General features: G+C 46.0%; 1 protein-coding gene across 2 annotated transcripts in view; it reads left to right on the top strand.

Annotated features, from left to right (window-relative positions):
* The window catches only part of GPR143 (G protein-coupled receptor 143), a 362,560-nt gene extending 339,614 nt beyond the window's left edge, over positions 1–22,946 (top strand). For both annotated transcript variants that reach the window (XM_069205143.1, XM_069205144.1), the window contains exon 9: positions 22,405–22,946. In XM_069205143.1, coding sequence (XP_069061244.1) covers positions 22,405–22,505 — 101 coding nt within the window. In that variant the 3' untranslated portion in view covers positions 22,506–22,946. The remainder of the gene's footprint in view (positions 1–22,404) is intronic.
* The last annotated feature ends 3,487 nt before the right edge of the window (positions 22,947–26,433 follow it).

Below are 26,433 nucleotides of genomic sequence, written 5' to 3'. Positions count from 1 at the left end.
CAATATTTTGATCTGTTTCTCTGCCTGCTTCAGTGTGGACAGAGAAACAGATCAGAAGTTTGCTCCCATTTTCAAAGTTCTCCTCCCTGGCAGCAGACTTTGTGTTTGCTTCTGCTTGGTGGGAGTTTTGAAAATGCTCTTGCCAACGGCAGCAAGCACAGGTTTCCTTGCCTGTGCCAGCGCGGGCAGGGAAACTGGTATGTCCTGGGGGTGGACTCCTCTTGGACATAGCATCTGATCTGTGCAGCCACCATGCCTGAGCATCTAAAGGCGGTGGGCTCCCCGGGACTCTTGAGGCACAGGGAGGTGGACCGCGTGGCCCATGTCTTCATAAAAATAGTTTTGGACCACGGGTGGGTTCCCATGGGCCTCCATAGGATATAGGAGGGAGGCCATGCTGCCAGCCTCCCCTTTATAAACACAGACCTGGGTTAGGCTCCCCAGGTCTTATAATAATTAAATGCAGCCCTGCTCCCATTTTATTTTTTTTCCTGATTTTGTGAGAGCCACGCAGGATTGTGGCATTTTCTGCCATTTTTTAAGTACCCCCATGGACCTTGGGGGTCCCTATCCCTTCCCTGCCCCATAAATCTGTTTTTAATTTTTTAGAACTACAGGACAGGGAACTAATTCCTTGAGTCCTGTAATGGCTGCCAGCAAAATGTATCTTGTGTTTCTGGCAGCGAATTGGAGAGCTCGCTCTAGCGGGAGTCTAACTCCCACAGGAGCGAGATGGCCCAAGGGAAGTAATAAGAATGCTCTATGCTTTAAGTGGCACTCCTGCAAAATTCTCTGAAACTCTTGTGAGCCCAACTGCCAAAATACACAATTATTTTTCACCCTTACTTTCCTCAAAAACGTCTGAACAGATTTATACCAAATCACAAAGAGCCCAACCTTCATCCAAGGTCTGGCTTCTGGACAAATTTGGTATAATTCAGTTCAGCACTTTTTGCTGTTGCCTGTCTATGGAAAATGCATGGGGATTTTGCATTATGGGAACCCCTTTTTTTCTTGGCCCCCACTTGACAGATCAATTGAAACTTTCCATGCACAAACAAGCCAATAAGTAGCACCTTTTTGGAAAGTTTTGTGGAGCTTTGTCAAATGTTCCCAAGGTTATTACCAAAAACAAAAAACACTTTTCCTATGGTGACCAAGGCTACGGCGGAAACACGTTAGAAGGAGTCATTTTTCCAAATAAAGTTTTTTTTATTGTCATCAACTTGGAGGTGTCCTGGCTTTCCTTTAAATCAAGAGCAACATTTGCCATACATATATATATAAACGTATATATACGATTTATAGGGTGTTAGCATAATGGTATAGCTGGTATTGACCATGTATTGTGCATATTTGACTTAATAGTGGAGACTATGATTTACAATTGGCACCCATCAAGATTGCTTTACATTGAGACTATTGTTATTGATGACATCAATCAAGGTTCTCCAATGTTGTTCCTGGAGGGCCAGATCCATGCCAGGTTTTTAAGAATACTACATTTATCTAAATGTGTATATGCAAAAATCTGGCATTGTAGAACCCTGGCATCAATTATTTTTTATATATTGTTAAGGTGTCCTTTTATTTGTGATTAAGAAGTGTTTGACTGTCTCTGTAGCTTCATATTTTGTAGGTGGCACTGGTTTATCCCTTACTGTTCCACATGTTCAGGCAATTCATCTTTTTAGGGTTCATATGCCTGGGAGTAGATCTGTTGTCTGTTCAAGAATGTTGACATACTATTTTTAAGTATTAATCCTGTTGGCTCTTGTGAGTTCGTACTGACCTCTTTTAGGTCCTGTAAAATATTTCTGACTTCTGTTTCAGTAATATTGGGGGAATGTTATGTTCCCTAAAGCTTTCAACTAATTAATTTTAATGATAGGCCTGCCATAGCATCTGTTTGAATAATATTTGGTGAATTTCTTGTGTGTTTTCTCACTAGTGGCGCTTTACTTATTATACATAAGTCCTCTATAAATTAGTATCACCTTGTGAGAAATTGGGTTGTGGGTTGACTAGGGTGTGAGACCTGGTCAAGCAGCAACCATAAACTACAATCCTTGTCAGGTGAGGGGGAAGCCAACCCTAAATTAACCTGTGCTCAATCCTCTAGTGGCACAGAGCAGTCAGGCTTAACTTTGAGGCAATTTGTAAAGTAGTTGTGCAACACTTAAAACAGTAATAAAGCAAAAACACTACACAAAAAGGATCCCACACAAAGTGAAAAAAATGATACTATCTTTAATAAACAAAACAGGACCAGAAACAATAAATATCCAGATAAAGTATTGGAGTTATTCAGTTTTAAACATTTTAGTGAAAATAGTTCAAATAAGCACAAAGCTCCAAATGTGGATATCTGGTTGTGTCGGACTGGGATTAATTCACAACTTCAAGCTGACCACGATGGAGCATGGACCAGCTATAAGGCCCCAGTTAGGCCCATTGTACAAAGTACTTTAAATTCTGATTTGTAGAGAGTTGCGAGGATCCGCATTGGAGATGTGTTGTGCATCTGAAGTGATGCATTGATTCTGAGATGTTGTGAGGCTGCGATGCAAGGGCCTGCATCATTGTAGAGGATCTTGTAGATGGGGCTTACGATACAAAGTCTGGCATTGAGGATTTAGTGCGCAGTCAGGGTGATACGTCGATTCTGAAGAACTTCAAGGCTGGGTTGCGGAGTCCGGTGTCTTCATCAAGGCTGCCCTCAAAGATGGATGCCAGAGTCTGAGCTAGAGATGTCATGCACTGGCAGTTCCAAAGGTGTTTTGGACTGTGGATGTGATGCAGGTCTTTCCGACGGGTCTAATCCATGCAGTAGCGGAGATACGTAGGTCCTGCTCAAATTTGTGCCACACAGCAGTTGGTTCTGTTGGTACCACAGAGGCTGGAAAATGGAGGTGCTTTTTACAGGGGGAGCATCCACAGGTCTAGAAGTGTACTGAAATGGTGGTGTCTGAGGTCTGGTATACATACACCTAGTTGTGCCTTTGAAGTGGGGAAAAGCTCCTAGGAGCATGCCTTTGAAGTGCAAGGGTTCACTGCCCTCCTGGCTCCAGACTAAGTACAGGTGGTATGCCTCGCTCTTTGTGGAGATAGGACAGAGCCAATTCAAGTATAAGTGGGGCTGGGTCCAGCTCCTCACTTCCACCCTGCCAGCGATGGCCCATCCAGTCACACCTCAGTTCCCCATTGTGTGTGGCTGTGTAGAAGGAATAAAAAACTGTGAACTACACCCAGTTATGTGACCCAGAGACAGGCTGTGGGCACCAGATGACTAAGTAAAAAAATGCCAACTTTCTAACAGAGCCATTTTCAGAATTGTAATTTAAAACCCAACTTAACCATGAGATAGGATTTTACATTGTGATTTCAGAGACACCAAACATGAAGGAGTTAACTATTCACATTTGGAAATTACACTTATAAATTGTAAAAAGGAAATTCCAATCTTATCCTATAAGAGAGGTGGGCATTGCATTAGTGTTAGAAATTGGGTTTCTGGTTGGCAGAGTTATGCACACTGTCCAAGAAGGAACCCCAATCCTAGTCAGATTAAGGCTCAAACCCACCCTAAATTAACCTGTGCTCACCCACTTCTAGCTTGGCACAGAGCAGTCAGGCTTCGCTTTGGAGGCAATGTGTAAAGTATTTGTGCAACACTTCAAAGAGTAAAACAGTGAAAATACCACACAAAAAGATACCACACCTGGTCAGAAAAATCAAACTTTATTTATTGAACAAAAAAAGACCAAACTGACAAACATCCAAGAACTGGAGTTATGAATTTTAAAGAAATAAACTGAAGTGTAGCCCTTAAAAGCATAAAGCACCAACTGGCGTTTTCTGGTTGTGCAAGACTGTATCAAATCTGAAAGTTCTGGTTGACAGTGATGAAGCAAGGGTCAGACATAGCAACCAGCCTTGGCCCATTGCAGAATACTTTGTGTTGACGCTGTGAGAGATGTGACGAGCAGGGGAGGTGATGAGTCGCCATCGATCCTGAAGATGGAGGTGATGCGTCGGCTCCAAGCTGTGCAAAGTAAGAGGTGCCTCAGAGATGGAGGATGCACCATTGGCAATGCAATGTACTCAATCCTTGCAGCAGCAGTGATGCATTGGTGCTGATGGAATTGCACCTGTTCTGAGTGGCGAAACATCATTGATTTGTGGATTATTGCTGGATCAGTTCTCTATACCCATTTACAAGGGCCCAGGACTGGATTGGCACTATGTGGCAGGGTAAGACTCACAGATGGCACAGTCCAGGTGCTGTAACAGGTGAGTTGGAAGTCTTTATGTCCCTCAAACTTGGGTTCAAATGTTGTGGGTCCAGTCCTTCTCACCCAAGCAAGGATGGCAGCAGATCAGCACAGCAAGAAAGCAGTTCTTCCAGAGCAGCAGTTTATCAGAGTGGCAGGCATTCAGCAGCACAACAGTCCTCCTTCCTGGCAGAGTATCCATAGGTCTAGAAGTGTACTGAAGTGGTACGGTCTGAGGTCTAGTTCTTATGAGGTCTAGTTCTTATACCCAATGGTTCTTTTAAAGTGAGGGGGACTTTAAAGAAGGGTCTTTGAAAGCCACATAGGTCCTCCCTCCCTGCCCTGCCTCCAGAATCACTACTTTGTGTGGGGACAGGACACATTCTATTCAGGTGTAAGTGAAGCAATGCTCAATTCGCCCCCCCATCAAGCCATTTAATGGCCCATTGAGGTCTATCAAATCACACATAAGCTCTCATTGTATGTGGCTGTCTGAGGGAATACACAAAGCCCAGCTGTCACACACTCCAAACATGCAGTAGAGGCAGGCTACAGGCACACAGGGCTGAGAGCAGCAACACACCAACCTTCTAAAAGTGGAATTCTGAAAACTGCAACAATAAACCTGACTTTACAGTTAAAGAGGATTTATCATTACAATTCCATAGGTACTAAACTTGACAGAACTACCTCCTCTCAATGAAAAATTACAGCTTATTAAAATGTAATAAGGAATCATTATCCTAAATCAAATCAAATCAAATCATTAACATTTATAAATCGCGCTACTCACCCGTGCGGGTCTCAAGGCGCTAGGGGAAAAAGGGGGGGTTATCGCTGCTCGAACAGCCAGGTCTTTAGGAGTCTCCGGAAAGCGGAGTGGTCCTGGGTGGTCCTGAGGCTGGTGGGGAGGGAGTTCCAGGTCTTGGCCGCCAGGAAGGAGAAAGATCTCCCACCCGCCGTGGAGCAGCGGATGCGAGGGACAGCAGCGAGTGCGAGGCCAGAGGAGCGGAGGAGGCGGGTGGGGACGTAGAAGCTGAGGCGTCTGTTGAGGTATTCCGGTCCCTTGTCGTGGAGGGCTTTGTGTGCGTGGGTGAGAAGTCGGAAGGTGATCCTTTTGCTGACTGGGAGCCAGTGCAGGTGTCTCAGGTGTGAGGAGATGTGGCTGCTGCGGGGTATGTCGAGGATGAGGCGGGCCGAGGCGTTTTGAATGCGTTGCAGGCGATTTTGGAGTTTGGCTGTGGTCCCGGCGTAGAGGGTGTTGCCGTAGTCCAGGCGGCTCGTGACGAGGGCGTGGGTCACGGTTTTTCTGGTGTCGGCGGGGATCCAGCGGAAGATCTTGCGGAGCATGCGGAGGTTGAGGAAGCAGGCGGAGGACACAGCGTTGACTTGCTTGGTCATGGTGAGAAGAGGGTCCAAGATGAAGCCGAGGTTGCGGGCGTGGTCTGTGGGGGTCGGTGCGGTGCCGAGGGCTGTGGGCCACCAGGAGTCGTCCCAGGCGGACGGGGTGTTGCCGAGGATGAGGACTTCCGTTTTTTCAGAGTTCAGCTTTAGGCGGCTGAGCCTCATCCAATCTGCGACGTCCTTCATACCCTCTTGTAGGTTGGTCTTGGCGCTGGCGGGGTCCTTGGTGAGGGAGAGTATAAGTTGCGTGTCGTCGGCGTAGGAGGTGATGATGATGTCGTGCTTGCGTACGATGTTGGCGAGGGGGCTCATGTAGACATTGAAGAGTGTCGGGCTGAGTGATGAGCCTTGGGGTACGCCGCAGATGATCTCGGTGGGTTCTGAGCAAAACGGAGGGAGGTAAACTCTTTGGGAACGGTTTAAGAGGAAGGAGGCGATCCAGTCCAGGGCCTGGCCTTGGATTCCAGTGGAGCGGAGGCGGGTGATTAGGGTGCGGTGACAGACGGTGTCAAAGGCAGCCGAGAGGTCGAGCAGAATGAGGGCGACTGTTTCACCGTTGTCCATCAGGGTTCTGATGTCGTCAGTGACTGAGATGAGGGCGGTTTCAGTGCTGTGGTTGGTTCGGAATCCGGTTTGTGAGGGGTCGAGCAGGTTGTTGTCTTCCAGGAAGGTGGTCAGCTGTTTGTTGACGGTCTTCTCTATTACTTTTGCTGGGAAAGGCAGAAGAGAGATGGGGCGGAAGTTTTTGAGGTCGCTCGGGCCAGCCGTAGGTTTCTTTAGTAGGGCGTTGACTTTGGCGTGTTTCCAGCATTCGGGGAAGGCAGCAGAAGAAAAAGAAGAGTTGATGACAGTCTGGAGGTGCGGGGCGATGATGTCGTCGGCTTTGTTAAAGATGAAGTGCGGGAAGGGGTCCGAAGGGGCGCCGGAGTGGATAGAGTTCATGATGGATTTGGTTTCTTCCGTGTTGATGTGGGACCAGTTGTTGAGGGTGATGGCCGTGGATGCCGGTTCGGTGGTGTTTGGTTGGGTCTGGTGTCCGAAGCTGTCGTGGAGGTCGCTAATCTTGCGATGGAAGAAAGTGGCGAGGGATTCGCACAGATCCTGTGAGGGTGTGACGGCGTTGGCGTTGGCGCTGGCGCTGGGGTTGGAGAACTCCTTGACGATGCTGAAGAGTTCTCTGCTGTTGTGTCTGTTTTTGTCCAGTCTGTCGGTGAAAAAGTTCCTTTTGGCGGCGCAGATCAGGTGGTGGTGTTCGCGGGTAGCGTTCTTGAGGGCGGTCATGTTGTCAGCGGTGCGGTCCTTGCGCCAGGCTTTCTCAAGGGCGCGACAAGTTTTCTTTGATTCTTTGAGGGTGTCAGAGAACCAGAGAGGTTTTTTGGTGTTGGTCTGTCGATGCGTGCGTTTGAGGGGAGCAAGGATGTCTGCGCAGTTGGAGATCCAGGGCCATATTTATACTTTTTGACGCAAAACTGCGCTAACGCAGTTTTGCGCCAAAAAAATTAGCGCCGGCTAACGCCATTCTGAAGCGCCATGCGGGCGCCGTATTTATTGAATGGCGTTAGCCGGCGTTAGCCGGCGTTAGCCGAGCGGCGCTGCCTGGTGTGCGTGAAAAAAAACCACGTACACCAGGCAGCGCCGGCGTAGGGAAAAATGGCGTGTGGGTGTCCAAAAATGGGGCAAGTCAGGCTGAGGCAAAAAAAACGTCTTAACCCGATTTGCGCCATTTTTTTTTGGCGCCCAGACGCCATTAACATGACTCCTGTCTTAGCAAAGACAGGAGTCATGCCCCCTTGCCCAATGGCCATGCCCAGGGGACTTCTGTCCCCTGGGCATGGTCATTGTGCATAGTGGCATGTAGGGGGGCCCAAATCAGGGCCCCCTATGCCAAAAAAAAAAAAAAAAAAAATACTTACCACAACTTACCTTTTCTTCCCTGGGGTGGGTCCCTCCATCCTTGGGTGTCCTCCTGGGGTGGGCAAGGGTGGCAGGGGGTGTCCCTGGGGGCTTGGGAGGGCACCTCTGGGCTCATTCTGAGCCCACAGGTCCCTTAACGCCTGCCCTGACCCAGGCGCTAAAATCCGGCGCAAATGCGGGTTTTTTAGTCCCGCCCACTCCCGGGCGTCTAAATACGACGCAATAGCATCAGAGTCATTTTTTTAGACGGGAACGCCTACCTTGCATATCATTAACGCAAGGAAGGTGTTCACGCAAAAAAATGACGCTAACTCCATGAACTTTGGCGCTAGACGCGTCTAACGCCAAAGTATAAATATGGAGTTAGTTTTGCGTCGAATTTGCGTCGAAAAAAACGACGCAAATTCGGCGTAAACGGAGTATAAATATGCCCCTCAGTTTGTGAGGTTGAGGGCTGCATCGTTGGGGTCGGTGGTGAGGCAGGGTTGGTTGGCGGCGAGTGCGGAGAAGAGTTGCTCTTTGGGGATCTTGTTCCACTGTTGACGAGGGATGGGTTGGGTGCGGAGGTGGCGGGTCTCGCGCCGGAATGTGAAGTGGACGCAGCTGTGGTCGGTCCAGTGTAGGGCGGAGGCGTGGCTGAAGAAGACGTGTTTGCTGGCGGAGAAGATGGGGTCAAGCGTGTGTCCGGCGATGTGGGTGGCGGTGTTCACCAGTTGTTTGAGGCCGAGGTTGGCGAGGTTGTCGAGCAGGGTGGTGGTGTTGGGGTCGTTGTTTTGTTCCAGATGGAAGTTGAGGTCACCTAGGAGGATGTAGTCCGGCGAGGCGAGGGCGTGCGGGGAGATGAAGTCGGCGATGGCGTCGCTGAAAGGGGCGCGTGGCCCGGGAGGACGGTAGATGAGGGATCCTCTGAGGGTGGTCCTCGGATCGGTGCGAATCTGAAAATGCAGGTGTTCAGCGGCGAGAGGGGTGTCTTCGGTGGAGGTGGTGACGCTGATGGAGTCTTTGAAGACGATGGCGATACCTCCTCCTACCTGGTTGGTGCGGTCTTTTCTGGAGATCTTGTAGCCTTCGGGGATGGCAGTGGCGATGTCAGGGGCCGAGGAGGCGTTCATCCAGGTCTCCGTGATGAAGGCGACGTCCGGTGCTATGGAGTCCAGGAGGTCCCAGAGTTCAACGGCGTGTTTGTGGACGGAGCGAGCGTTGACTAGGATGCACTTGAGGTGGTTGATGGCGCGTGGGCTGGTGGTCATGGTTGTTGCGTGGTGGAAGGTGCGTTTGCAGGAGTTGCAGGCGAAGGGTCCATGGGTGCGTTTGGGGTGAGCTTGGAAGCAAGTGTTGGAGCGTCCTGGGTTGAGGGCGTGGAGGGTGGTGGGGTCGTAGCAGGTCAGCGGGGCTTGGGAGAGCTGGGGTCCAGGGGTCGTGGCGCTGGGCGCGGGACAGGCGCGGACGGGCGCAGACGGGCTTGACTCTGGCGCGCCTCCAGCGCGCCAGCAACGCGGTCGCACAGCGGCCGCCATATGAGGTAGGAGGGGGAGGGAGGGGTCAGGTGGGGGCGAATGGGAGCTGGGGGGTGGGGGCATGCAGGAGGTCGCAGCGGGAAAGCGCGATGGAGGGGGGGGACAGGTAGAGTGAGAAGAGCTGGGGGAGGGGGGTTTAAGGGTGGAGTGGGGTGAGTGTTAGGAGGTTTAGGAGATAGGGGAGAAAGATAGGAGTAGGGTTGAGAAGATAGGGGAGGGGGGGTTGTAGAGGTGGAGAAGAGCCGAAGTCAGAAGACAAGAAGACAAGAAGAACAGAAGAACAGAAGAACAGAAGACCGGAAGGAGAGAAGAAAGGAAGATCAGAAGACCGGAAGGAGAGAAGAAAGGAAGAACACAGAAGAACACAGAAGAAGATACAGAAGAAGATACAGAAGAAGATACAGAAAACGAAGAACAGAGGGCAGAAGACCACAGAAGAAGATGAAGAAGAAGAGAAGTAGAGTGGAGACGGGGGAAAGAAGAGTACAGAAGAAGATTACAGACGAGGAGCGAGGAGGAAGAACAGAAGAACAGAGAAGAAGAAAAGAAGAAAAGAAGCAGGAGCAGGAGAGAGGGTGAGTAGCGCAGGGCAGAGCGAGGGGCTGGGAGGTGGGGGGTACTTACTGTGAGGTGGGTCTCAAGAACTCAGGAACCTGGAGGAGCTGCAGCGGCAGGGGGAGCGACCTACCCTTGGGTCAAGGGTCGCTACCACTGTCGCGCAGCGGCTGTCATATGAGGTAGGAGGGGTCAGGTGGGGGCGAATGGGAGCTGGGGGGCGGGGGCGTGCAGGAGGTCGCGGCGGGAAAGCGCGAGGGAGGGGGGGACAGGTAGAGTGAGAAGAGCTGGGGGAGGGGGGTTTAAGGGTGGAGGGGGGGGAGTGTTAGGAGGTTTAGGAGATAGGGGAGAAAGATAGGAGTAGGGTTGAGAAGATAGGGGAGGGGGGGTTGTAGAGGTGGGTGAGGGTGAGAGGTAGAGTGAGAGGATAGGAAGATAGGTAATAGAGGGGGTGAGGGAGGGGGGGAGAGATAGAGAAATAGATAGAGAAAATAGATAGGGAAATCGATAGATAGGGAAATAGATTGAGAGATAGGAAGATAGGAAGATAGGAGGAGGTGGAGAGTGAGGGAGTTAGATAGTGGGATAGAGAGATAGAGAGATAGGTAGATAGGAGGAGTGGGGGAGGTAGATAGTGAACGGGTTAGATAGGGGAGATAGAGAGGGGGATGCGAGTGGGGGAGGGGGATGAGGCAGGAGCAGGAGGGCAGGCGCGGGGAGAAGAGGACGGAGGAGGCAGAAGAGCCGAAGTCAGAAGACAAGAAGAACAGAAGGCAAGAAGACAAGAAGAACAGAAGACAAGAAGAACAGAAGACCGGAAGGAGAGAAGAAAGGAAGATCAGAAGACCGGAAGGAGAGAAGAAAGGAAGACCGGAAGAACACAGAAGAACACAGAAGAACACAGAAGAAGATACAGAAGAAGATACAGAAAACGAAGAACAGAGGGCAGAAGACCACAGAAGAAGATGAGGAAGAAGAGAAGTAGAGTGAAGACGGGGGAAAGAAGAGTACAGAAGAAGATTACAGACGAGGAGCGAGGAGGAAGAACAGAAGAACAGAGAAGAAGAAAAGAAGAAAAGAAGCAGGAGCAGGAGAGAGGGTGAGTAGCGCAGGGCAGAGCGAGGGGCTGGGAGGTGGGGGGTACTTACTGTGAGGTGGGTCTCAGGAACTCAGGAACCTGGAGGAGCTGCAGCGGCAGGGGGAGCGACCTACCCTTGGGTCAAGGGTCACTACCACTGTCACGCAGCAGCCGCCATATGAGGTAGGAGGGGGGGGAGGGGTCAGGTGGGGGCGAATGGGAGCTGGGGGCGGGGGCGTGCAGGAGGTCGCGGCGGGAAAGCGCGAGGGAGGGGGGGACAGGTAGAGTGAGAAGAGCTGGGGGAGGGAGGTTTAAGGGTGGAGGGGGTGAGTGCTAGGAGGTTTAGGAGATAGGGGAGAAAGATAGGAGTAGGGTTGAGAAGATAGGGGAGGGGGGGTTGTAGAGGTGGGTGAGGGTGAGAGGTAGAGTGAGAGGATAGGAAGATAGGTAATAGAGGGGGTGAGGGAGGGGGGAGAGATAGAGAAATAGATAGAGAAAATAGATAGGGAAATCGATAGATAGGGAAATAGATAGAGAGATAGGAAGATAGGAGGAGGTGGAGAGTGAGGGAGTTAGATAGTGGGATAGAGAGATAGAGAGATAGGTAGATAGGAGGAGTGGGGGAGGTAGATAGTGAACGGGTTAGATAGGGGAGATAGAGAGGGGGATGCGAGTGGGGGAGGGGGATGAGGCAGGAGCAGGAGGGCAGGCGCGGGGAGAAGAGGACGGAGGAGGCAGAAGAGCCGAAGTCAGAAGACAAGAAGACAAGAAGACAAGAAGAACAGAAGAACAGAAGACCGGAAGGAGAGAAGAAAGGAAGATCAGAAGACCGGAAGGAGAGAAGAAAGGAAGAACACAGAAGAACACAGAAGAAGATACAGAAGAAGATACAGAAAACGAAGAACAGAGGGCAGAAGACCACAGAATAAGATGAGGAAGAAGAGAAGTAGAGTGGAGACGGGGGAAAGAAGAGTACAGAAGAAGATTACAGACGAGGAGCGAGGAGGAAGAACAGAAGAACAGAGAAGAAGAAAAGAAGAAAAGAAGCAGGAGCTGGAGAGAGGGTGAGTAGCGCAGGGCAGAGCGAGGGGCTGGGAGGTGGGGGGTACTTACTGTGAGGTGGGTCTCAGGAACTCAGGAACCTGGAGGAGCTGCAGCGGCAGGGGGAGCGACCTACCCTTGGGTCAAGGTCGCTACCACTGTCGCGCAGCGGCCGCCATATGAGGTAGGAGGGGGGGAGAGGTCAGGTGGGGGCGAATGGGAGCTGGGGGGCGGGGGCGTGCAGGAGGTCGCGGCGGGAAAGCGCGAGGGAGGGGGGGACAGGTAGAGTGAGAAGAGCTGGGGGAGGGGGGTTTAAGGGTGGAGGGGGGTGAGTGTTAGGAGGTTTAGGAGATAGGGGAGAAAGATAGGAGTAGGGTTGAGAAGATAGGGGAGGGGGGGTTGTAGAGGTGGGTGAGGGTGAGAGGTAGAGTGAGAGGATAGGAAGATAGGTAATAGAGGGGGTGAGGGAGGGGGGAGAGATAGAGAAATAGATAGAGAAAATAGATAGGGAAATCGATAGATAGGGAAATAGATAGAGAGATAGGAAGATAGGAGGAGGTGGAGAGTGAGGGAGTTAGATAGTGGGATAGAGAGATAGAGAGATAGGTAGATAGGAGGAGTGGGGGAGGTAGATAGTGAACGGGTTAGATAGGGGAGATAGAGAGGGGGATGCGAGTGGGGGAGGGGGATGAGGCAGGAGCAGGAGGGCAGGCGCGGGGAGAAGAGGACGGAGGAGGCAGAAGAGCCGAAGTCAGAAGACAAGAAGACAAGAAGACAAGAAGAACAGAAGAACAGAAGACCGGAAGGAGAGAAGAAAGGAAGATCAGAAGACCGGAAGGAGAGAAGAAAGGAAGAACACAGAAGAACACAGAAGAAGATACAGAAGAAGATACAGAAAACGAAGAACAGAGGGCAGAAGACCACAGAAGAAGATGAGGAAGAAGAGAAGTAGAGTGGAGACGGGGGAAAGAAGAGTACAGAAGAAGATTACAGACGAGGAGCGAGGAGGAAGAACAGACGAACAGAGAAGAAGAAAAGAAGAAAAGAAGCAGGAGCAGGAGAGAGGGTGAGTAGCGCAGGGCAGAGCGAGGGGCTGGGAGGTGGGGGGTACTTACTGTGAGGTGGGTCTCAGGAACTCAGGAACCTGGAGGAGCTGCAGCGGCAGGGGGAGCGACCTACCCTAGCGACCTACCCTTGGGTCCTATGGGTCCAATAGTGCTCCCAGTAGTTAAAAATGAATTTGGGAGTTTTTCACTACCAGGGCAAGGAACACTTAAATGTATATATCTTGCCTTTTATTTACACAGCACTCAGCCCTATGGGCTACCTAGAGCCTACCTTAGGGTGACATATATGTAATAAAAGAAGAGTTTAAGGCCTGGAAAGGAGTTTTATATGGCAAGTCGACATGGCAGTGTAACACTGCATTCAGGCTGCAATGGCAGACCTGGGACATGTCTTAAAGTGCTACTTAAGTGTATGGCACGAGCAGTTCTGCTACTCACTAACAGCATTTAATTAGCAGGCCCTGGGCACATGAAGTGCACTTTTTCAGAAACGTATAAGTAAATCAAATATGCAAATTAGGAATGTACCAAACAAACCATGTTTTTGGGAGAGAGAGCACACTGGTTAGCAGTGGTAGAGTGCACAGAGTCCTAAGGTCAACAAAAAGGATTTCAGCAAAGGTGGATGGTAAAACGAAAAGTGTTTCCAAGAAGTAGTGAAAAGTAAAACCTAAAAGCACATGTTCAACCTTTTAAATAACCTGTACCCTGCCCTCTGGGCTGGACAGGGCCTTCCATAGGAGTGACGTATATGTATCAAAAAGGGAAGGTTTGGGCCTCGCAGAAGGATTTTTTTGCCAGGTCAAAATGGCAGTTTATAACTGCACACACAGATGTTGTGATGGCAGGTCAGAAACATGTTTAAAGCGCTACTTAAGTGGGTGGTACAATACGTGCTGCAGACTGTCTAGTAGCATTTAATTTGCAGGCCCAGGGCACAGTAGTGCCACTTTACTAGGGACTTGCAAGTAAATTAAATATGCCAATTGGGTATAAGCCACTTCACCATGTTTTAAGGAGAGAGCACAAACACTTTAGCACTGGTTATAAGTAGTAAAAGCCTGAAGAGTCCTTAGGCCAGCAAAAATGAAGTTAGCAAAAACAGGAGGTCTGAAGGCAAAACGTTAGGGAAAGACCAGGCAAAGGATGCCAGGTTTAACACACTTCCCCTTAAGCAAATGGATTTAGATATTTCCGACATTTTGACTGTGGGTTTCAGAGTATAGAAAGTATACATTAATTAAAAAATATATGTGATATTATATTTATTTTAAAATGTTTACATATAGGTGCACTTTTTAACTTACATTCTGGATGTTTTCTACTGCATTCTAGTTGTCGAATTTTGATTGCAGGTCTGGTTAGTGTTGTTTTTTACATAGTTTTTTTTATTACAGTCTGTTGAGAGGTAAAAACTATTAGTTGTGTTGTTTTTTGTCAATCTGAAATTTAGCTAGGGATGTGTTTGTTTTATTTCTTAAAATATGTTAAAACATTATTTTTAGTTTGGATTCAGCTTTGTGCTTTGGTTGCTACTTTTAGTTTTGAGGTGATCTTCTTCGAATTTAAAGTAACTGAGTGTGTGTATCTTTATTTTCTTTTTCTTGAGTCCTTGAATTGTTTTTTCTTATGGTAAAGGTTACAGATTTGTTTGGCGAAATAAAGATATTGGATAGTTTAAATTAATTATTTGTTATCTTAACATAGTTTTGGTTCTTTAGTAATTTCATTAGTCTTTAATAGTTAGCAAACTTACTTTGTATTTAGTGGTTTGTTGAAGAGTTGTGTTCTTCTTGTATAGGTTTTTAATCTAGTAGATCAGTACTGGTCTGTTGCAATTATTTTTAGAAAGCATTTTCTGTGCATTTTGGTGGTCATTATATACTGTTTTTAATTGGAAAGGGATGGTTATTTGTTAATGGTTTTTAAGTTTAATTTGATTGATTGGTTGGAGACTAGTTTTACATTTTTTGCACCATTTATAGTAAGCACTAATTAGAGTTTTAATTTGTTAATCTTTATAACTTTATTATGACATTTTTATATGTGTGTATACATTTACTGTGCTATTATGTGTTTTGTTCAGAATGAAGTAGATGTTCTGCTATTCCTTTTTTTGTTTTTCATGATTATTGGTATGTTTTCCTAGTTTTAATGTGGAGGCAATAATTATTATTTCTTTATTTTTGTTTATGATCTTGTCTTTCAAGTATTTTTACACAATATTTTTGTAACCCATTTGTGTTTTTACTGTTTAAGTATAGTGTTGCAATATTTATGTTTGCAATATTTTTTGGCAATATTTGTGTGTGTTGATATCATTTTTCTCAATATAGTGTCAGATAATCACACACAGGAGAATCAGATGGTTGATCCCCTGGTGAGATAGGCCTAGTGGCTAGAGCATTGCCATCATGATTGTCTGGTAGTTTTTCTTTTTCCCAAAGATCATTTGATCCTCCTTCATAGGAACGTTCCTCAGATACCTTTGCTAGTTGGCCACCTATTCCTTATAACGTTCCCCCCATATTTTATCCACAGAGCATGCAATTGTTGTCTAATATTGAAAAGAGCCTGTTTTCATTGTGTGTCCATTAGAGATTGTAGATCCATCCAACGTATGTGCTGCTCAGGCTCTGAAATGTCTTTATTTGTGGTCATCTTAATTCCATAATTCATATTCAAGCATATGCCTGTAATAAACACCTTGTAGGAAGCCCGTTCATTTGCAAGGTCTACAGGGTTGCTCTTGTCTTCTGTGAAATAATAACCAATGTCTCCCTCACAGTGAATGTTTGAATAACCATGTGATAGTGGGAACATGGAACTATGAAATAACCCGGTGCCTTGCATTTTTTGTTGATAACCTTTAACATTTTCAAGTACAGGAATGGGCTGTTAAAAAATGCGAACCCTCATGCTTTGTCACCATTCACGTATAGTTTGAAGATAAAGTGCCAGACAGCAATCCTATTGTACTCAGGTTTCGTAATTACAAAAAAGTGTGACGGTCTAGATATATGTGCATCATGTGTCCATGGTGGAAGCTACTGTAGTGGGCAGCAGGACCATGGTGTTCACAAATGTGGTTTCCTGGGCATTCATTTCTGCTGCTGTACCTATACAGGCACAACAATTCTAGATCAATACAATATGGCCACAGCCTTCAGCAAGGTTTGACCCATGTGTAGGCACCCACTAGAGGTTTGTGGCCTATTTTCAGAGCAAAGAGAAACAAAAGACCTTCTGTAGAAATAGAGTGAGTTTTTCCATCCATACTGCAGTCTCATACTGGCTGACATTCAAGAACCATTGAAACATCTGCCATTTTCTATGATCCAGAAGCTGGGTGATTTTAACTGAGCCCATGGATATGCCAAAGTCGGGTTGCATCTGATACTTTGAATATTACTCCTGTGTTGAAACAGGACCTGCAAAACTGTGAATGTCTGAATTTACCCCTACATTTTTTCTTTTGAAATTTCAAAGTTAATTGGCTTTGTAAAACTATTAAAATGCCTTTAAATAAAATTTAAATTCAGACAGGTATGTTTATTTTTAATAAGCCTAAGATAGATACTTTTAGTGTCAAAAAGTTGAAGTATTGAGGGAGTGTAGCGAGTTGGGCTCACTTTCTCTAAGCACGGCGCAGCTTCATGTCCGAGGCTCAGTAAAGCTCCTTGGTACTCAAGAATGTTAGAACCAGACCAGGTTGTAAGAGGTCAAAGGTGCTTCATTAGGCCTTAGGTTGCTGTGTACTTGACAGCCTCTGGTGCTAAAACCTGAACTAGCCTCATGCTCCTGATCATGGCTCCTGAGGCGATGATTGGAACTGTGCAATGAGGCTGGTCTACAACTTACCGAATTCAAGTAACCCTCTGGGGTGATACAGCCATTCTCACAGCATCCGAGCATCATGGGAGAGGCATCAGTCCTGAGGTTATCCAGAGATTCTTCCACCAAATTAAAGCTGCTTGATAATTGCCCTCAATGTGCACCTGGCAGTGCCCCTGCAAGATTCACAGAGGTGGTGATAGAAGGAAGAGCACTTCAAAAGTGACCAGTATTTGGCCCTGGGTGTCAACAGAGTGACTCGCGGTGGTAGATCCCTATAGACTGTTGCTCCTCTGACTTATCTTCTTCAGTGCTGTGGTGTTAGCTGCTGGATGACCCTGGTGTTTGACCTTGGCTGTATACTGAGTTGATGTTGATGAGAAGCCCCAATAAACTGTTGCTTCTTTCACCTCTTTGTGTACAGTGCTGTGGCTTTATCTGCAGGCCCAGTATACCTCCCAAGGCAGTTACACTTAAAGGGTAGAATCACAAAAGAGGTTTCTTCGTTCAAGGTCTATCCTCTAATCTTTCTGCAGTAAGAGCAAATTATGTTCAATGACAACCATTGAGCTTGAGCAAGATATGACCAGTCTTTTGAAGTGTCACCTTGCATGGAGAGAGGGCCACTCCCAATGTATAAAGTGACTTTCATCCCAGATATAAATAGTTATGTCTTTGGATTGCATAGCAGCTGAACTTAGGCAGAATAGCAGAATATATGTAATTTCTTGTAATTTTTCAAGGGTGTTTGTGAAATGAAATTAACTGTACCTCTCTGTTTTTTCTATTGATTTTACCTATTTCCAGAAAATTTATTTTGTTAGCATTTTCCATTTAAAATGCTACAAATGAATTGTCCCTTTAGATGTCCTAAATATGTTACACAAATATAACCTTAATTCCTCCACCCCACAATTCCTCCCAGGACAATGTTTCCAGGTACCAACACAGATACAGACATTTTATCAAAGTGAGCTGTGGAAGTTTGGAAATAAAAACTTCACTCTTTCACACAAGACATGTTGAGATAAAGTCCAGAACCGTGCACTATCACTACAACCACAATTTGAGTATTCTATCCATCACCTTGTTGTTTTTGCATTACAATAAATCAGAGCATAAATGACTGAAGTGCAGATTCAACAACACTTTACAATAAACATAACATTGAGAAGGGCAGTGTGGTTTGTAGCAGAATCTTTCTAAACTTGAGGAACAGGTTCAGGGTGAAATACTTTTCAGAGTAACTTGACAAAGGAGAAGGAGGTGAAGGGACAGGTTTTAAGGCAGTAACACATCTGGTGCCCTAGTATAGTCTTATTACTGATCTGATGATCAGTCTCATCAATCATTACTTCCATGGTATATTTGAAATAAGCCAGTGTGCTTCCCAATTCACTGTTTCCTAGCCCACATTCACACATTTTCCCTTGCTACTCTTGTTACTTGCGATTTCCTCCTGTGAATGTGCTCTACCTTTTGAATAGGGGTGTAACCATATCCTTAGTACCCTACTGCATGTGAAACTGATTTTATGTCATTTATTTTGGTCCTGACATCACAAATAATCTAGAGCGTATACAGAGGTCTGGGCCCGTTCATGGTAAAGCAAGGTCTAGAACCTGTTCTGTGTCCTGGAGGGGAGCACAAATCATGCCTTTATGGTAGGTATTTAATACTGGCAGGGCCTGGGTGTATCACATAAAATGGTGATGGCACTGATTCACGTAAAAAGGGGATGATCTTATGAATTAGTAGTGTGACAAGGCCTTTTTCTCTGTGTCTAGAAGAGACAATCCTACTCGCTAGTCTGTTGCACATGTATGGTAATAGCACTCTGTGTTGTGTGAGTCTGATAACTGGAAGCAATGGAATTAATTTTGGATGCCCTATGATAGCAGGACAAAAGAATGAGGATGAGGACAATTTCCCCTGGCAATGAAAGTGTATTAATGTGACTGGAAGGTGGAAATCCCAACACTTAAGTGAGAGAAAGCATAGAGGCAGGACTCCCTTTGGAAATTCAATGTGGTCTATGTTAGCAAACGGCTGACGATTACTTCTTTTTGAGCACTGCCATTTGGTAGTAGGGATGATTGCTGGGACTGTAGTTTCTGTTGTCCACGGTGAGAAATGTCTAGGCAGGGCGTGCCCTTTTTATTTCTTTAGAATTACTGCTTCTGGAAGATTTTTGATAGCAAGATGCATAGATCTCACACTTAAGTGTGGCCACATTTTGGATATTACTGCTTGGAGCCAGCCCCATTGCTACCTGCTGTGAGAACTATCAATCTGCATATAGGCTGAGGCTGAGTCTGAGGAACAGCATGAACATGATATTTGAAAGAGAACGAACCAACGCTGGTTCTGAAACCTTAGATAGTGTATCCACATCCCTTATCTGGGATCCAAACCACCCTACTTGTTCTGCTCTAAGTTTTTCTTGAAAAGGGAAAGAAGTGTTTCATAAAGTACTCAAAGATCTTCTGTGCAATGAGGGGTAGGGCCTGTCTGGCAACCAGTCTCTCAGCTGTGAGGGGTCATCACCTGAAGTCTGCACTTTTTGGTGGAGGAGATGATCATCTGCCTGAAGTGCCTAGAAGCATGCCTGCTGAAAGAGGGAAGGAATGCGCCTAGTACTGTAGGAGTGGAAGCTGTCCAGCAGCCTTAGCCCAACATGTTCCTGGCATGGGGGTCACCCAGAGAAAGCTTAGTATTTCACAGAGCAGAGTCAGGAATGTTCAGTGCAATGGCAGGGCCCCCTAGTAGCTCTGCGTAGTTCCTGTGTAGTTGCAATGAGAATGTTAAAGGTCAAGTATCACTATGTCACCCACAGTTCAGTGAAAGCTCGAAAGACTGGTTGCCTCTGAAGACATTGGTGAGAGAGAGAGAGAGAGAGAGAGAGAGTGAGGGAGGGAGAGAGAATTCATGTCACAGCTGAAACTGGAATCCCTAATCGGCCGAGGAGGCACAACTTCTGGAGGCCTATCAGACATGGTCTAGAACACTGATACTCAAAGTACGGCCCGGGGGCCGCATGCGGCCCTCCTGACCTTTACATGCGGCCCCTGGCCAATAGCAGCAATGGGCTGCTATTTTACCCAACTCAGCACTAGCATACAAAGATGTCACTTAAACAGGCAATCATTTATTTAAAGGTTAACGAAGTAAAAGAAAGGAACACCTTCATTTTAAAGACATCTTGCAGCAAAAATCACTTAAAAATAAACAACGGGTCCTTTTATTTACAAGCAGAACCCTTTCACCTTAGTACATCGGATTATATATGTGCATTCAGAAGTATTTCTTTTTTAAAGTGATACTTTCAAAAATGGATTTAGGAGCAATCACCCCCCACAATGAGACCAGTGAACTAAGACGCAAGCCAGTTGTTACGTGCATTCTTTGGGTGGCTTGGGTTCTTATTATACATGAAAAGCATTTTAGTTTATTAAACCAAACACAGGACAACGTTTTGCATGGTGAACATCCTGAAGTCCTGTATTTTAAGGCCCTCTTATATGTGAAAATGAAGAAAAAGGAGGGCTATAAAAATAAAACAATTGACTAGAATCTCACAATTTGGTTAAGTGGGGAAGCTGGGATTAATCCTAGGTTTTCTTGTTACACATTGTGCAGTTCAGCCACTAAATGTTTAAGCTTTGCTTCCCCTACACCCTCCTTACCGGCAACCCCCCTCTTCCTCCAATGCCACCCCCCAAGCTCCACACTGCTGGCGTTAATGTGCCCCTCGCTCACATCGCAGACCAAAGATTTTGGCCCCTGGGAAAATGTTTGTGAGTATCCATGGTCTAAAGGTCTCAATTGCCTAATCAGACTACCTATCTAAAATCAGTCATGAAGGCCGCTACTGGAGAAGATGCAGGTGGCAGTGCATAACTGCCTCACCAGTCTCATCCTATGAATATTATCTGTGGCATATCTACTGCCACAGCCCCACAGTAGAAGAGCTACCACCATGAGGACGTTAGAAAACAAGGTAATAGATGGAGTGCTTGAATTAATCACAGACACTGGCAATCACTCGGGCCACCGACCAATTCATGATTCTTTGCTCAGCATGCTACCTCATTTCATTCTGGACTGTTCCCATGAGGAGCAGTGTCAAGGCTGATTGGCACAGGGCTAGGTCCACACTGAGAAGGCATGGTAAGAAAAAGAATGATGGGTTGGGATTCTATCCCAAGCAATTGCCAGTGGTTAGACAAATTGCAAGTTTTCCTCCCATTACCTTTTGTGTGTTTGATGTACCATGAGGACAGGAGCACAAACCACATCCACCACCCTGCTTCAGCTACATTCATAAACAGCAGGTATTCGGGGAACTGAGAGAGATCCTGAGACAAGAGATTGGCATTCGCAGGCGAGTCTGCTATGCATGCTTGAGACTTTTGCTAGAGAAGTAGAAGACACTGAAATGAGGTGCACATTAGTGGGAGAATTTGACACTAGCTGCACCTATGTCTAATTTATGCTTAAGCCATAATGTGTACAATAGCTTAATATAGATGTAGGATCCCATTCCGAGTGGGGAGACAGGACGCCAAAGGGAGGAGTGGTGAGGGGCCTCACTGTTAACTGCTGCTTAGATTACAACCCTGTATTACTTAGCCATTGAACGATGCAATATTTGTTTCTGCTGTGAGATTACAATACTTTTCTTGTGCATAAAGGATATGCACTCAGATGAACAATATGTTACAGTGCATGTTGGGTGGCTGTTAAGTTGTGAGCTCTAGTCGCCTGCAATACTTCCTTGAAAAGCCTATGACTGCTCTCAGTGGTGTAACAGAACTTGAGGGTGGGGCCTGCAAAGTGCATGGAGGGCCCGTTCCCCCCTGCCAACCCCCCCCCACCCCGGAACCCACTCAAGAGGTATCAGGTCAGGGTCTGTGCACAGTGCCCGGTGTTCTGACGGGACTCCATGGAGTTCAGGGGGACCCTGGCACCAAGGGGGGTTGCGGGGGCCTTTGATATGCCAGTGACTACTCTCCCTCGTTATACTGAGGGTCAAGAACGGGTTTTCGTTGTCCAGTTTGCAGATCCACAGTAGAATGTGTCTCATGAGAGTAGTGGCGTGGCAAATGATCGCAGCCATCACGTTTGAGGCCAAGTAACTCCTTTCTGCCATGTGGCCCACCCAAATGGGGGCTCACTGGTGGGGTGATTTGTACGTAGTAGTCTCTAATGTTTTTTATCTTCTAACTATCTACCGGGGCCTGGTCACATTTTTCGAATATACTCCGAAGTTCTCTTAACTGTGATTTCTATCTTCAAAATGTTTCCATTTTACATACTCCTCGTGTACTTTGAAGTCTTGTGTTTTTATCCTTAGCATGAGTTTTGTAAAACGCTTCAGCATCGCCTGCCTTTTTAATGACATCTCTTTCTCACGAAAAAACAAGTTCCTAGCATTCTTGGAGACACTAATCCATACAGAGTGGAGTGTTCATTGAGGTCACCTGCTTAATTTTAGACCACGAGTCCTCATGTGACATCACATTCCGAGATTCTTTTCTGACAGCCTCCGCTTTGATCATGTCTGCATAGCTCCCGAAGACTTCCACAAACCTCTGCAATTATTTTCCAAGAAAAATAATGTCTCACAGCAAGGCGGAGTTTGGGAGCGAGTAGTGACCTTGTCTGGAATCTTGATCTGCCGAGAGATAATTGACAATATATGTTTTTTGTCTTTCTAGTTTCTGAAACGAGCACGGTTGAAGTTCACGCTTCCGGCGAGGTGCCCACCTCACAGGACATTAAGAGCCATGATGAACATCTGTCAGTGCATGTGAGATAAAATACCACACCAATGCAACATGCCTCATGCAGCCGTCCACCATCCGCCATGCTCTGGATTCTTCTGACTGAAATTATTGTCTCACCATCTTAAACCGCCTGGCACCGTGCCTTCACTCTGAGTTTTTTTTTTCTTTTCTGATGTGCCACTTGGAGTTTATATTGGACCAGACAAATCAATGAGTATTAATGAAGTATGGGGGCTGCAAGAGTCATTGTGGACAGTCGTTTTATGCACGAAAATGTAAACACAATACTCGTTCTTCAACCAATTCTATAGAAATGTCGTTTTTTTGCAGTTAGAGTGACATCCATATTCACGTGTACTGTACTTTAGAATGCATGCCTACTCTATGGACATCCTGAATGATGAAGTTTTTATGTGCTATTTCTATGATTTTTTGTTGAGAAATGAGTCATTAAACAATGATGACAATTTTGACATTTTCGTGCCATTCTAAATTGAATGAAAGAATTGTATTTTATCACACTCATATATTCATAGTCTCTATTACTGAATTTCTTGTTCTCATGCCCTATTTCATTAACTCAGCGTTAGACGGCTCAACAATTGTTGCCAAAGAGCTCTTCTGATATTTTATGGCTTTAAATGTATGATCACACTACTTTAGTGCCTTGCAGTGTCACTGGCTGCCAACTAACAGGACTAATGTGGACACCAAAATCAGCCCTGCCAAAAATGTTCATAATGGTTCCACACCGGATGAAGCAGCAATTTGAATGGGTGCTTGTGGTTTTCATGGTTCAACCTGGCAGGCCACCCTGCAAACTGGATAGCCTCACTCCGACAATCATCTTTTTCATGAGATTAAAAACATGGGATTTGATGGCATATTAAGGACTCACCAACATCATACTTTCCCAGTTCCTGCCCTAAACTCTATATCGCTTCATAACGGTCTTTGGGCCATTTCATCAAATTGTTTGCACATCTAAGTGTAACTTAAGTATTCAAACAGAAACATTTACTACAGTAAATGTTCTTCCTTATTCCCAGAATAAGGATTAATGATATTTTGCCCTTGTAATTGGATTTTTTTAAATGTAAAATTCTTCCATGATGGCAGATATTTACATGTAACTAAATCTACTCACAGGGTCGAGTGGTCAATGATCTCCGATGGATGCAAATTAAATTTTTGCGGATACTCACAAAATCATACATTTGTGGTTATGCACACACCTTTTGTGGGCAGAATCACACTCTATGGGCCTCATTTATGAGCCTCTATCGGCACACTGTGCCACCGGAGCGTCATTTTTGTTTTTGACGCCCCGGTGGCACAGTGTGCCAACCCATATTTACAAGGACCCACAAAGCCACCTTACGTGGCTTTTCATGGCCCTGTAAATATGGGCCCCTTTCAAGCTTAAAAGTGCGTAAAAGGGGCATTCCATGGGTGTTGCTGTGGATGTTTCCATGCAACACACATGGAACGCTATAGAATCTGAGACATTCTCAGATTTACAAGTCTGGGAATGTGTCAGATTCCTACGCCACCTCTGGGGTGGCGTAGAAGTAGTGCAACGGGGAGAAATATCTTTATTTCTCCCCATTTGTTCCTCTTTCTATGTGAGCTGCAGAAAGAGGAAAACACCTCTCTTGATTGTTTTTTGTGCAGGAAGGTGTCCCTTCACAAAAACAATCTTCCACACAATGCAGGTATCCTTGCACCATGGTAAAAGGGGGGCTTGTGTTGGCGCTAAGCAGCAATTTGCATGCCAGCGCAGGGGTAGAGGACAGAAATGCTCTGCATCTTGTAGATACAGCACATTTCTGCCCTTTCTCAGTGGCGCAGGGCGGCGTAGCAAGACACTTGCTGCATGGCCCTGCGCCATGGGGCTTGTAAATAAGTCCCTAAGAGTGTTAGGGGATTTACTTCTTTCAGGAGCAGGAGCTAAACCTGGGGCAAATTTACTGAAATATCACAGAATGCAGCACAGCAACCAAAGGTGTTGTGCTGCTTTGTGTGAGAGGGATATAGCAGGACAGTGCAATAACTGTTAGGATATAGTGAAGCTTATGTTGCATGAACTGGCGTACTTTCAGGCTGCCTCACTCCATACAAACACCTTCACACCATATTGCACAAGTGTGCTTGTGATGTCTTGCATAGGTTTTGCACTGGAACAGTACTTTTCCAGTATGAAATGCTATGCTCATTCATACTTTAAAACTTTTCCCACTATGTTGTATTTTTTGGCATAAAGTTATGTCTGCCACTTATAATATATAGAGCATTGCCTGCAAACAGAAGGTGGTAGCTTGGTCATGGCCTTGCACCATCCAAGGAACACCCTCTTGAAGCAAGGTATCAAAAAGTACAGTGTTCCAAAACTTGGAATAACTTTCCAGCATCAGAAAAAAATTGCATTGTAAACCTAATCCCAGAACAACATATTTGAAACAGTTTGCACTTCATTTTGTGACTGCGCTGGTACAAAGTATTGATACATCTGTCCTCATTTGTCAATTGTGAGAAGAGGGAGTGACAGTCCCCACAATTTGGTTGATGTGTAGGATGTGTTGGAAATTTAAAAAATGAAGTTATTCACCTCATATGCCACAATTTATTATTGCTATATATGTATGCCTTAATGTGTAGGATGTGATTGCTTCTGGGAAGCTGTGACAGATGCCAAGAACATCTGGAAAGGAGGAAATGTTGGTAAGTTGTGTACATTTTTCTGTTGGGAATGTCATAATTCAGCTACTTTGTGTGAAAGTTAGTTCTTACTTTGCACTAGCAGTCCTCCCTTTGGTCATATCTGTATTATTCTAATTCATATGATCATGTTCTTGTCCTAGTCAGTGCTGCACAGAGACTCATCCAAGTACTCACTAACATTTCTCTTACAGCAAAAACCTTATTACATATTGGCTCATCAGTATGGCCACAGACAGCTAGAGGTTTATAGACATCAGCAGTGACCCTTTATTACAACATTGCTTACACACATGTTGTTCTTAAGATGCACCATGTAAGCCTTCATTCTGCAGCCAGGCCCTACTCAAACTTACCTCTTCTTTTTCAAAGTCACTCAGACAGTACCAACCCTGGGATTTGAACCCTGCTTGGCAGGTTGGCAGTGAAGAACAGACCCACCGGAACACACCGGCTTTCATGTTTGCAGCTTATAAAGTCCTACGTTTAAAATCACTATCCTTTTTCATGTGCCAAGTAAGCCAAGGACTTGTACCTCTGGTGGAAACCCACTCCCAAGTACAAGGGCTGGAATCCCACTAATGCTGTTAATGTATCCTAGGGTGGCAAGATATGAAGCAGGTTTTTTGTTAGTAATATTTTTACTTTAAAAAGCAAATGAGTAATTTGAACCATTCTTTTTTTGCACTTGCGCCACAAAATGACAAATATTTCCCCTCCTGACCTCACCCACAACCCCCTTTTGCTCAAGTAGGCGAAACAGAGGACACACCTTATTTTCTTTTCATTTATCTATACATTTTTTTCTTCATTTTTAAAATGTTTGTCTTTTAAATGTATCATTGGGGCTGCACCTCAGCACCAGTCTGAGAGGAGGGTATTATACAGCTAGTAAAATAGATTGAATGATGGTGTTTTGAGCTCTCAAATTTGGTGTGTAGTGCATGTCCGGTTGGCTAGGCATAAAGGTGGAGTATGAGCTCTCCCTAATGGAACGCTGGGTACATTCGGTGTCAGGTGAAACTCAATTCATTGCTCGCAATCAGAAGCTAGACATGCTGTATTTTTCAAAAGGGAGATCAGGGCAAAGTTAGACCTTTCTTTCGCAAGGTCTGCCTCAGGCTTTCTGCAGCAGGTTAAGTGATGGAGCGGCTGGCCTGGTCTGGCATGGCCTAGTGTGACCTGGCACTGGTCCTGGGACTTTAACCACCCTAGTCTCAGTCAGTAGCCTTCGAAGCAAGC

This window comes from Pleurodeles waltl, chromosome 8 (assembly GCF_031143425.1).
Source record: "Pleurodeles waltl isolate 20211129_DDA chromosome 8, aPleWal1.hap1.20221129, whole genome shotgun sequence".
In the NCBI taxonomy this organism is placed as follows: Eukaryota; Metazoa; Chordata; class Amphibia; order Caudata; family Salamandridae; genus Pleurodeles; species Pleurodeles waltl.
The sequence above is the reverse complement of the archived record's forward strand: the minus strand, read 5'-3'. Positions and strand labels throughout refer to the sequence as shown.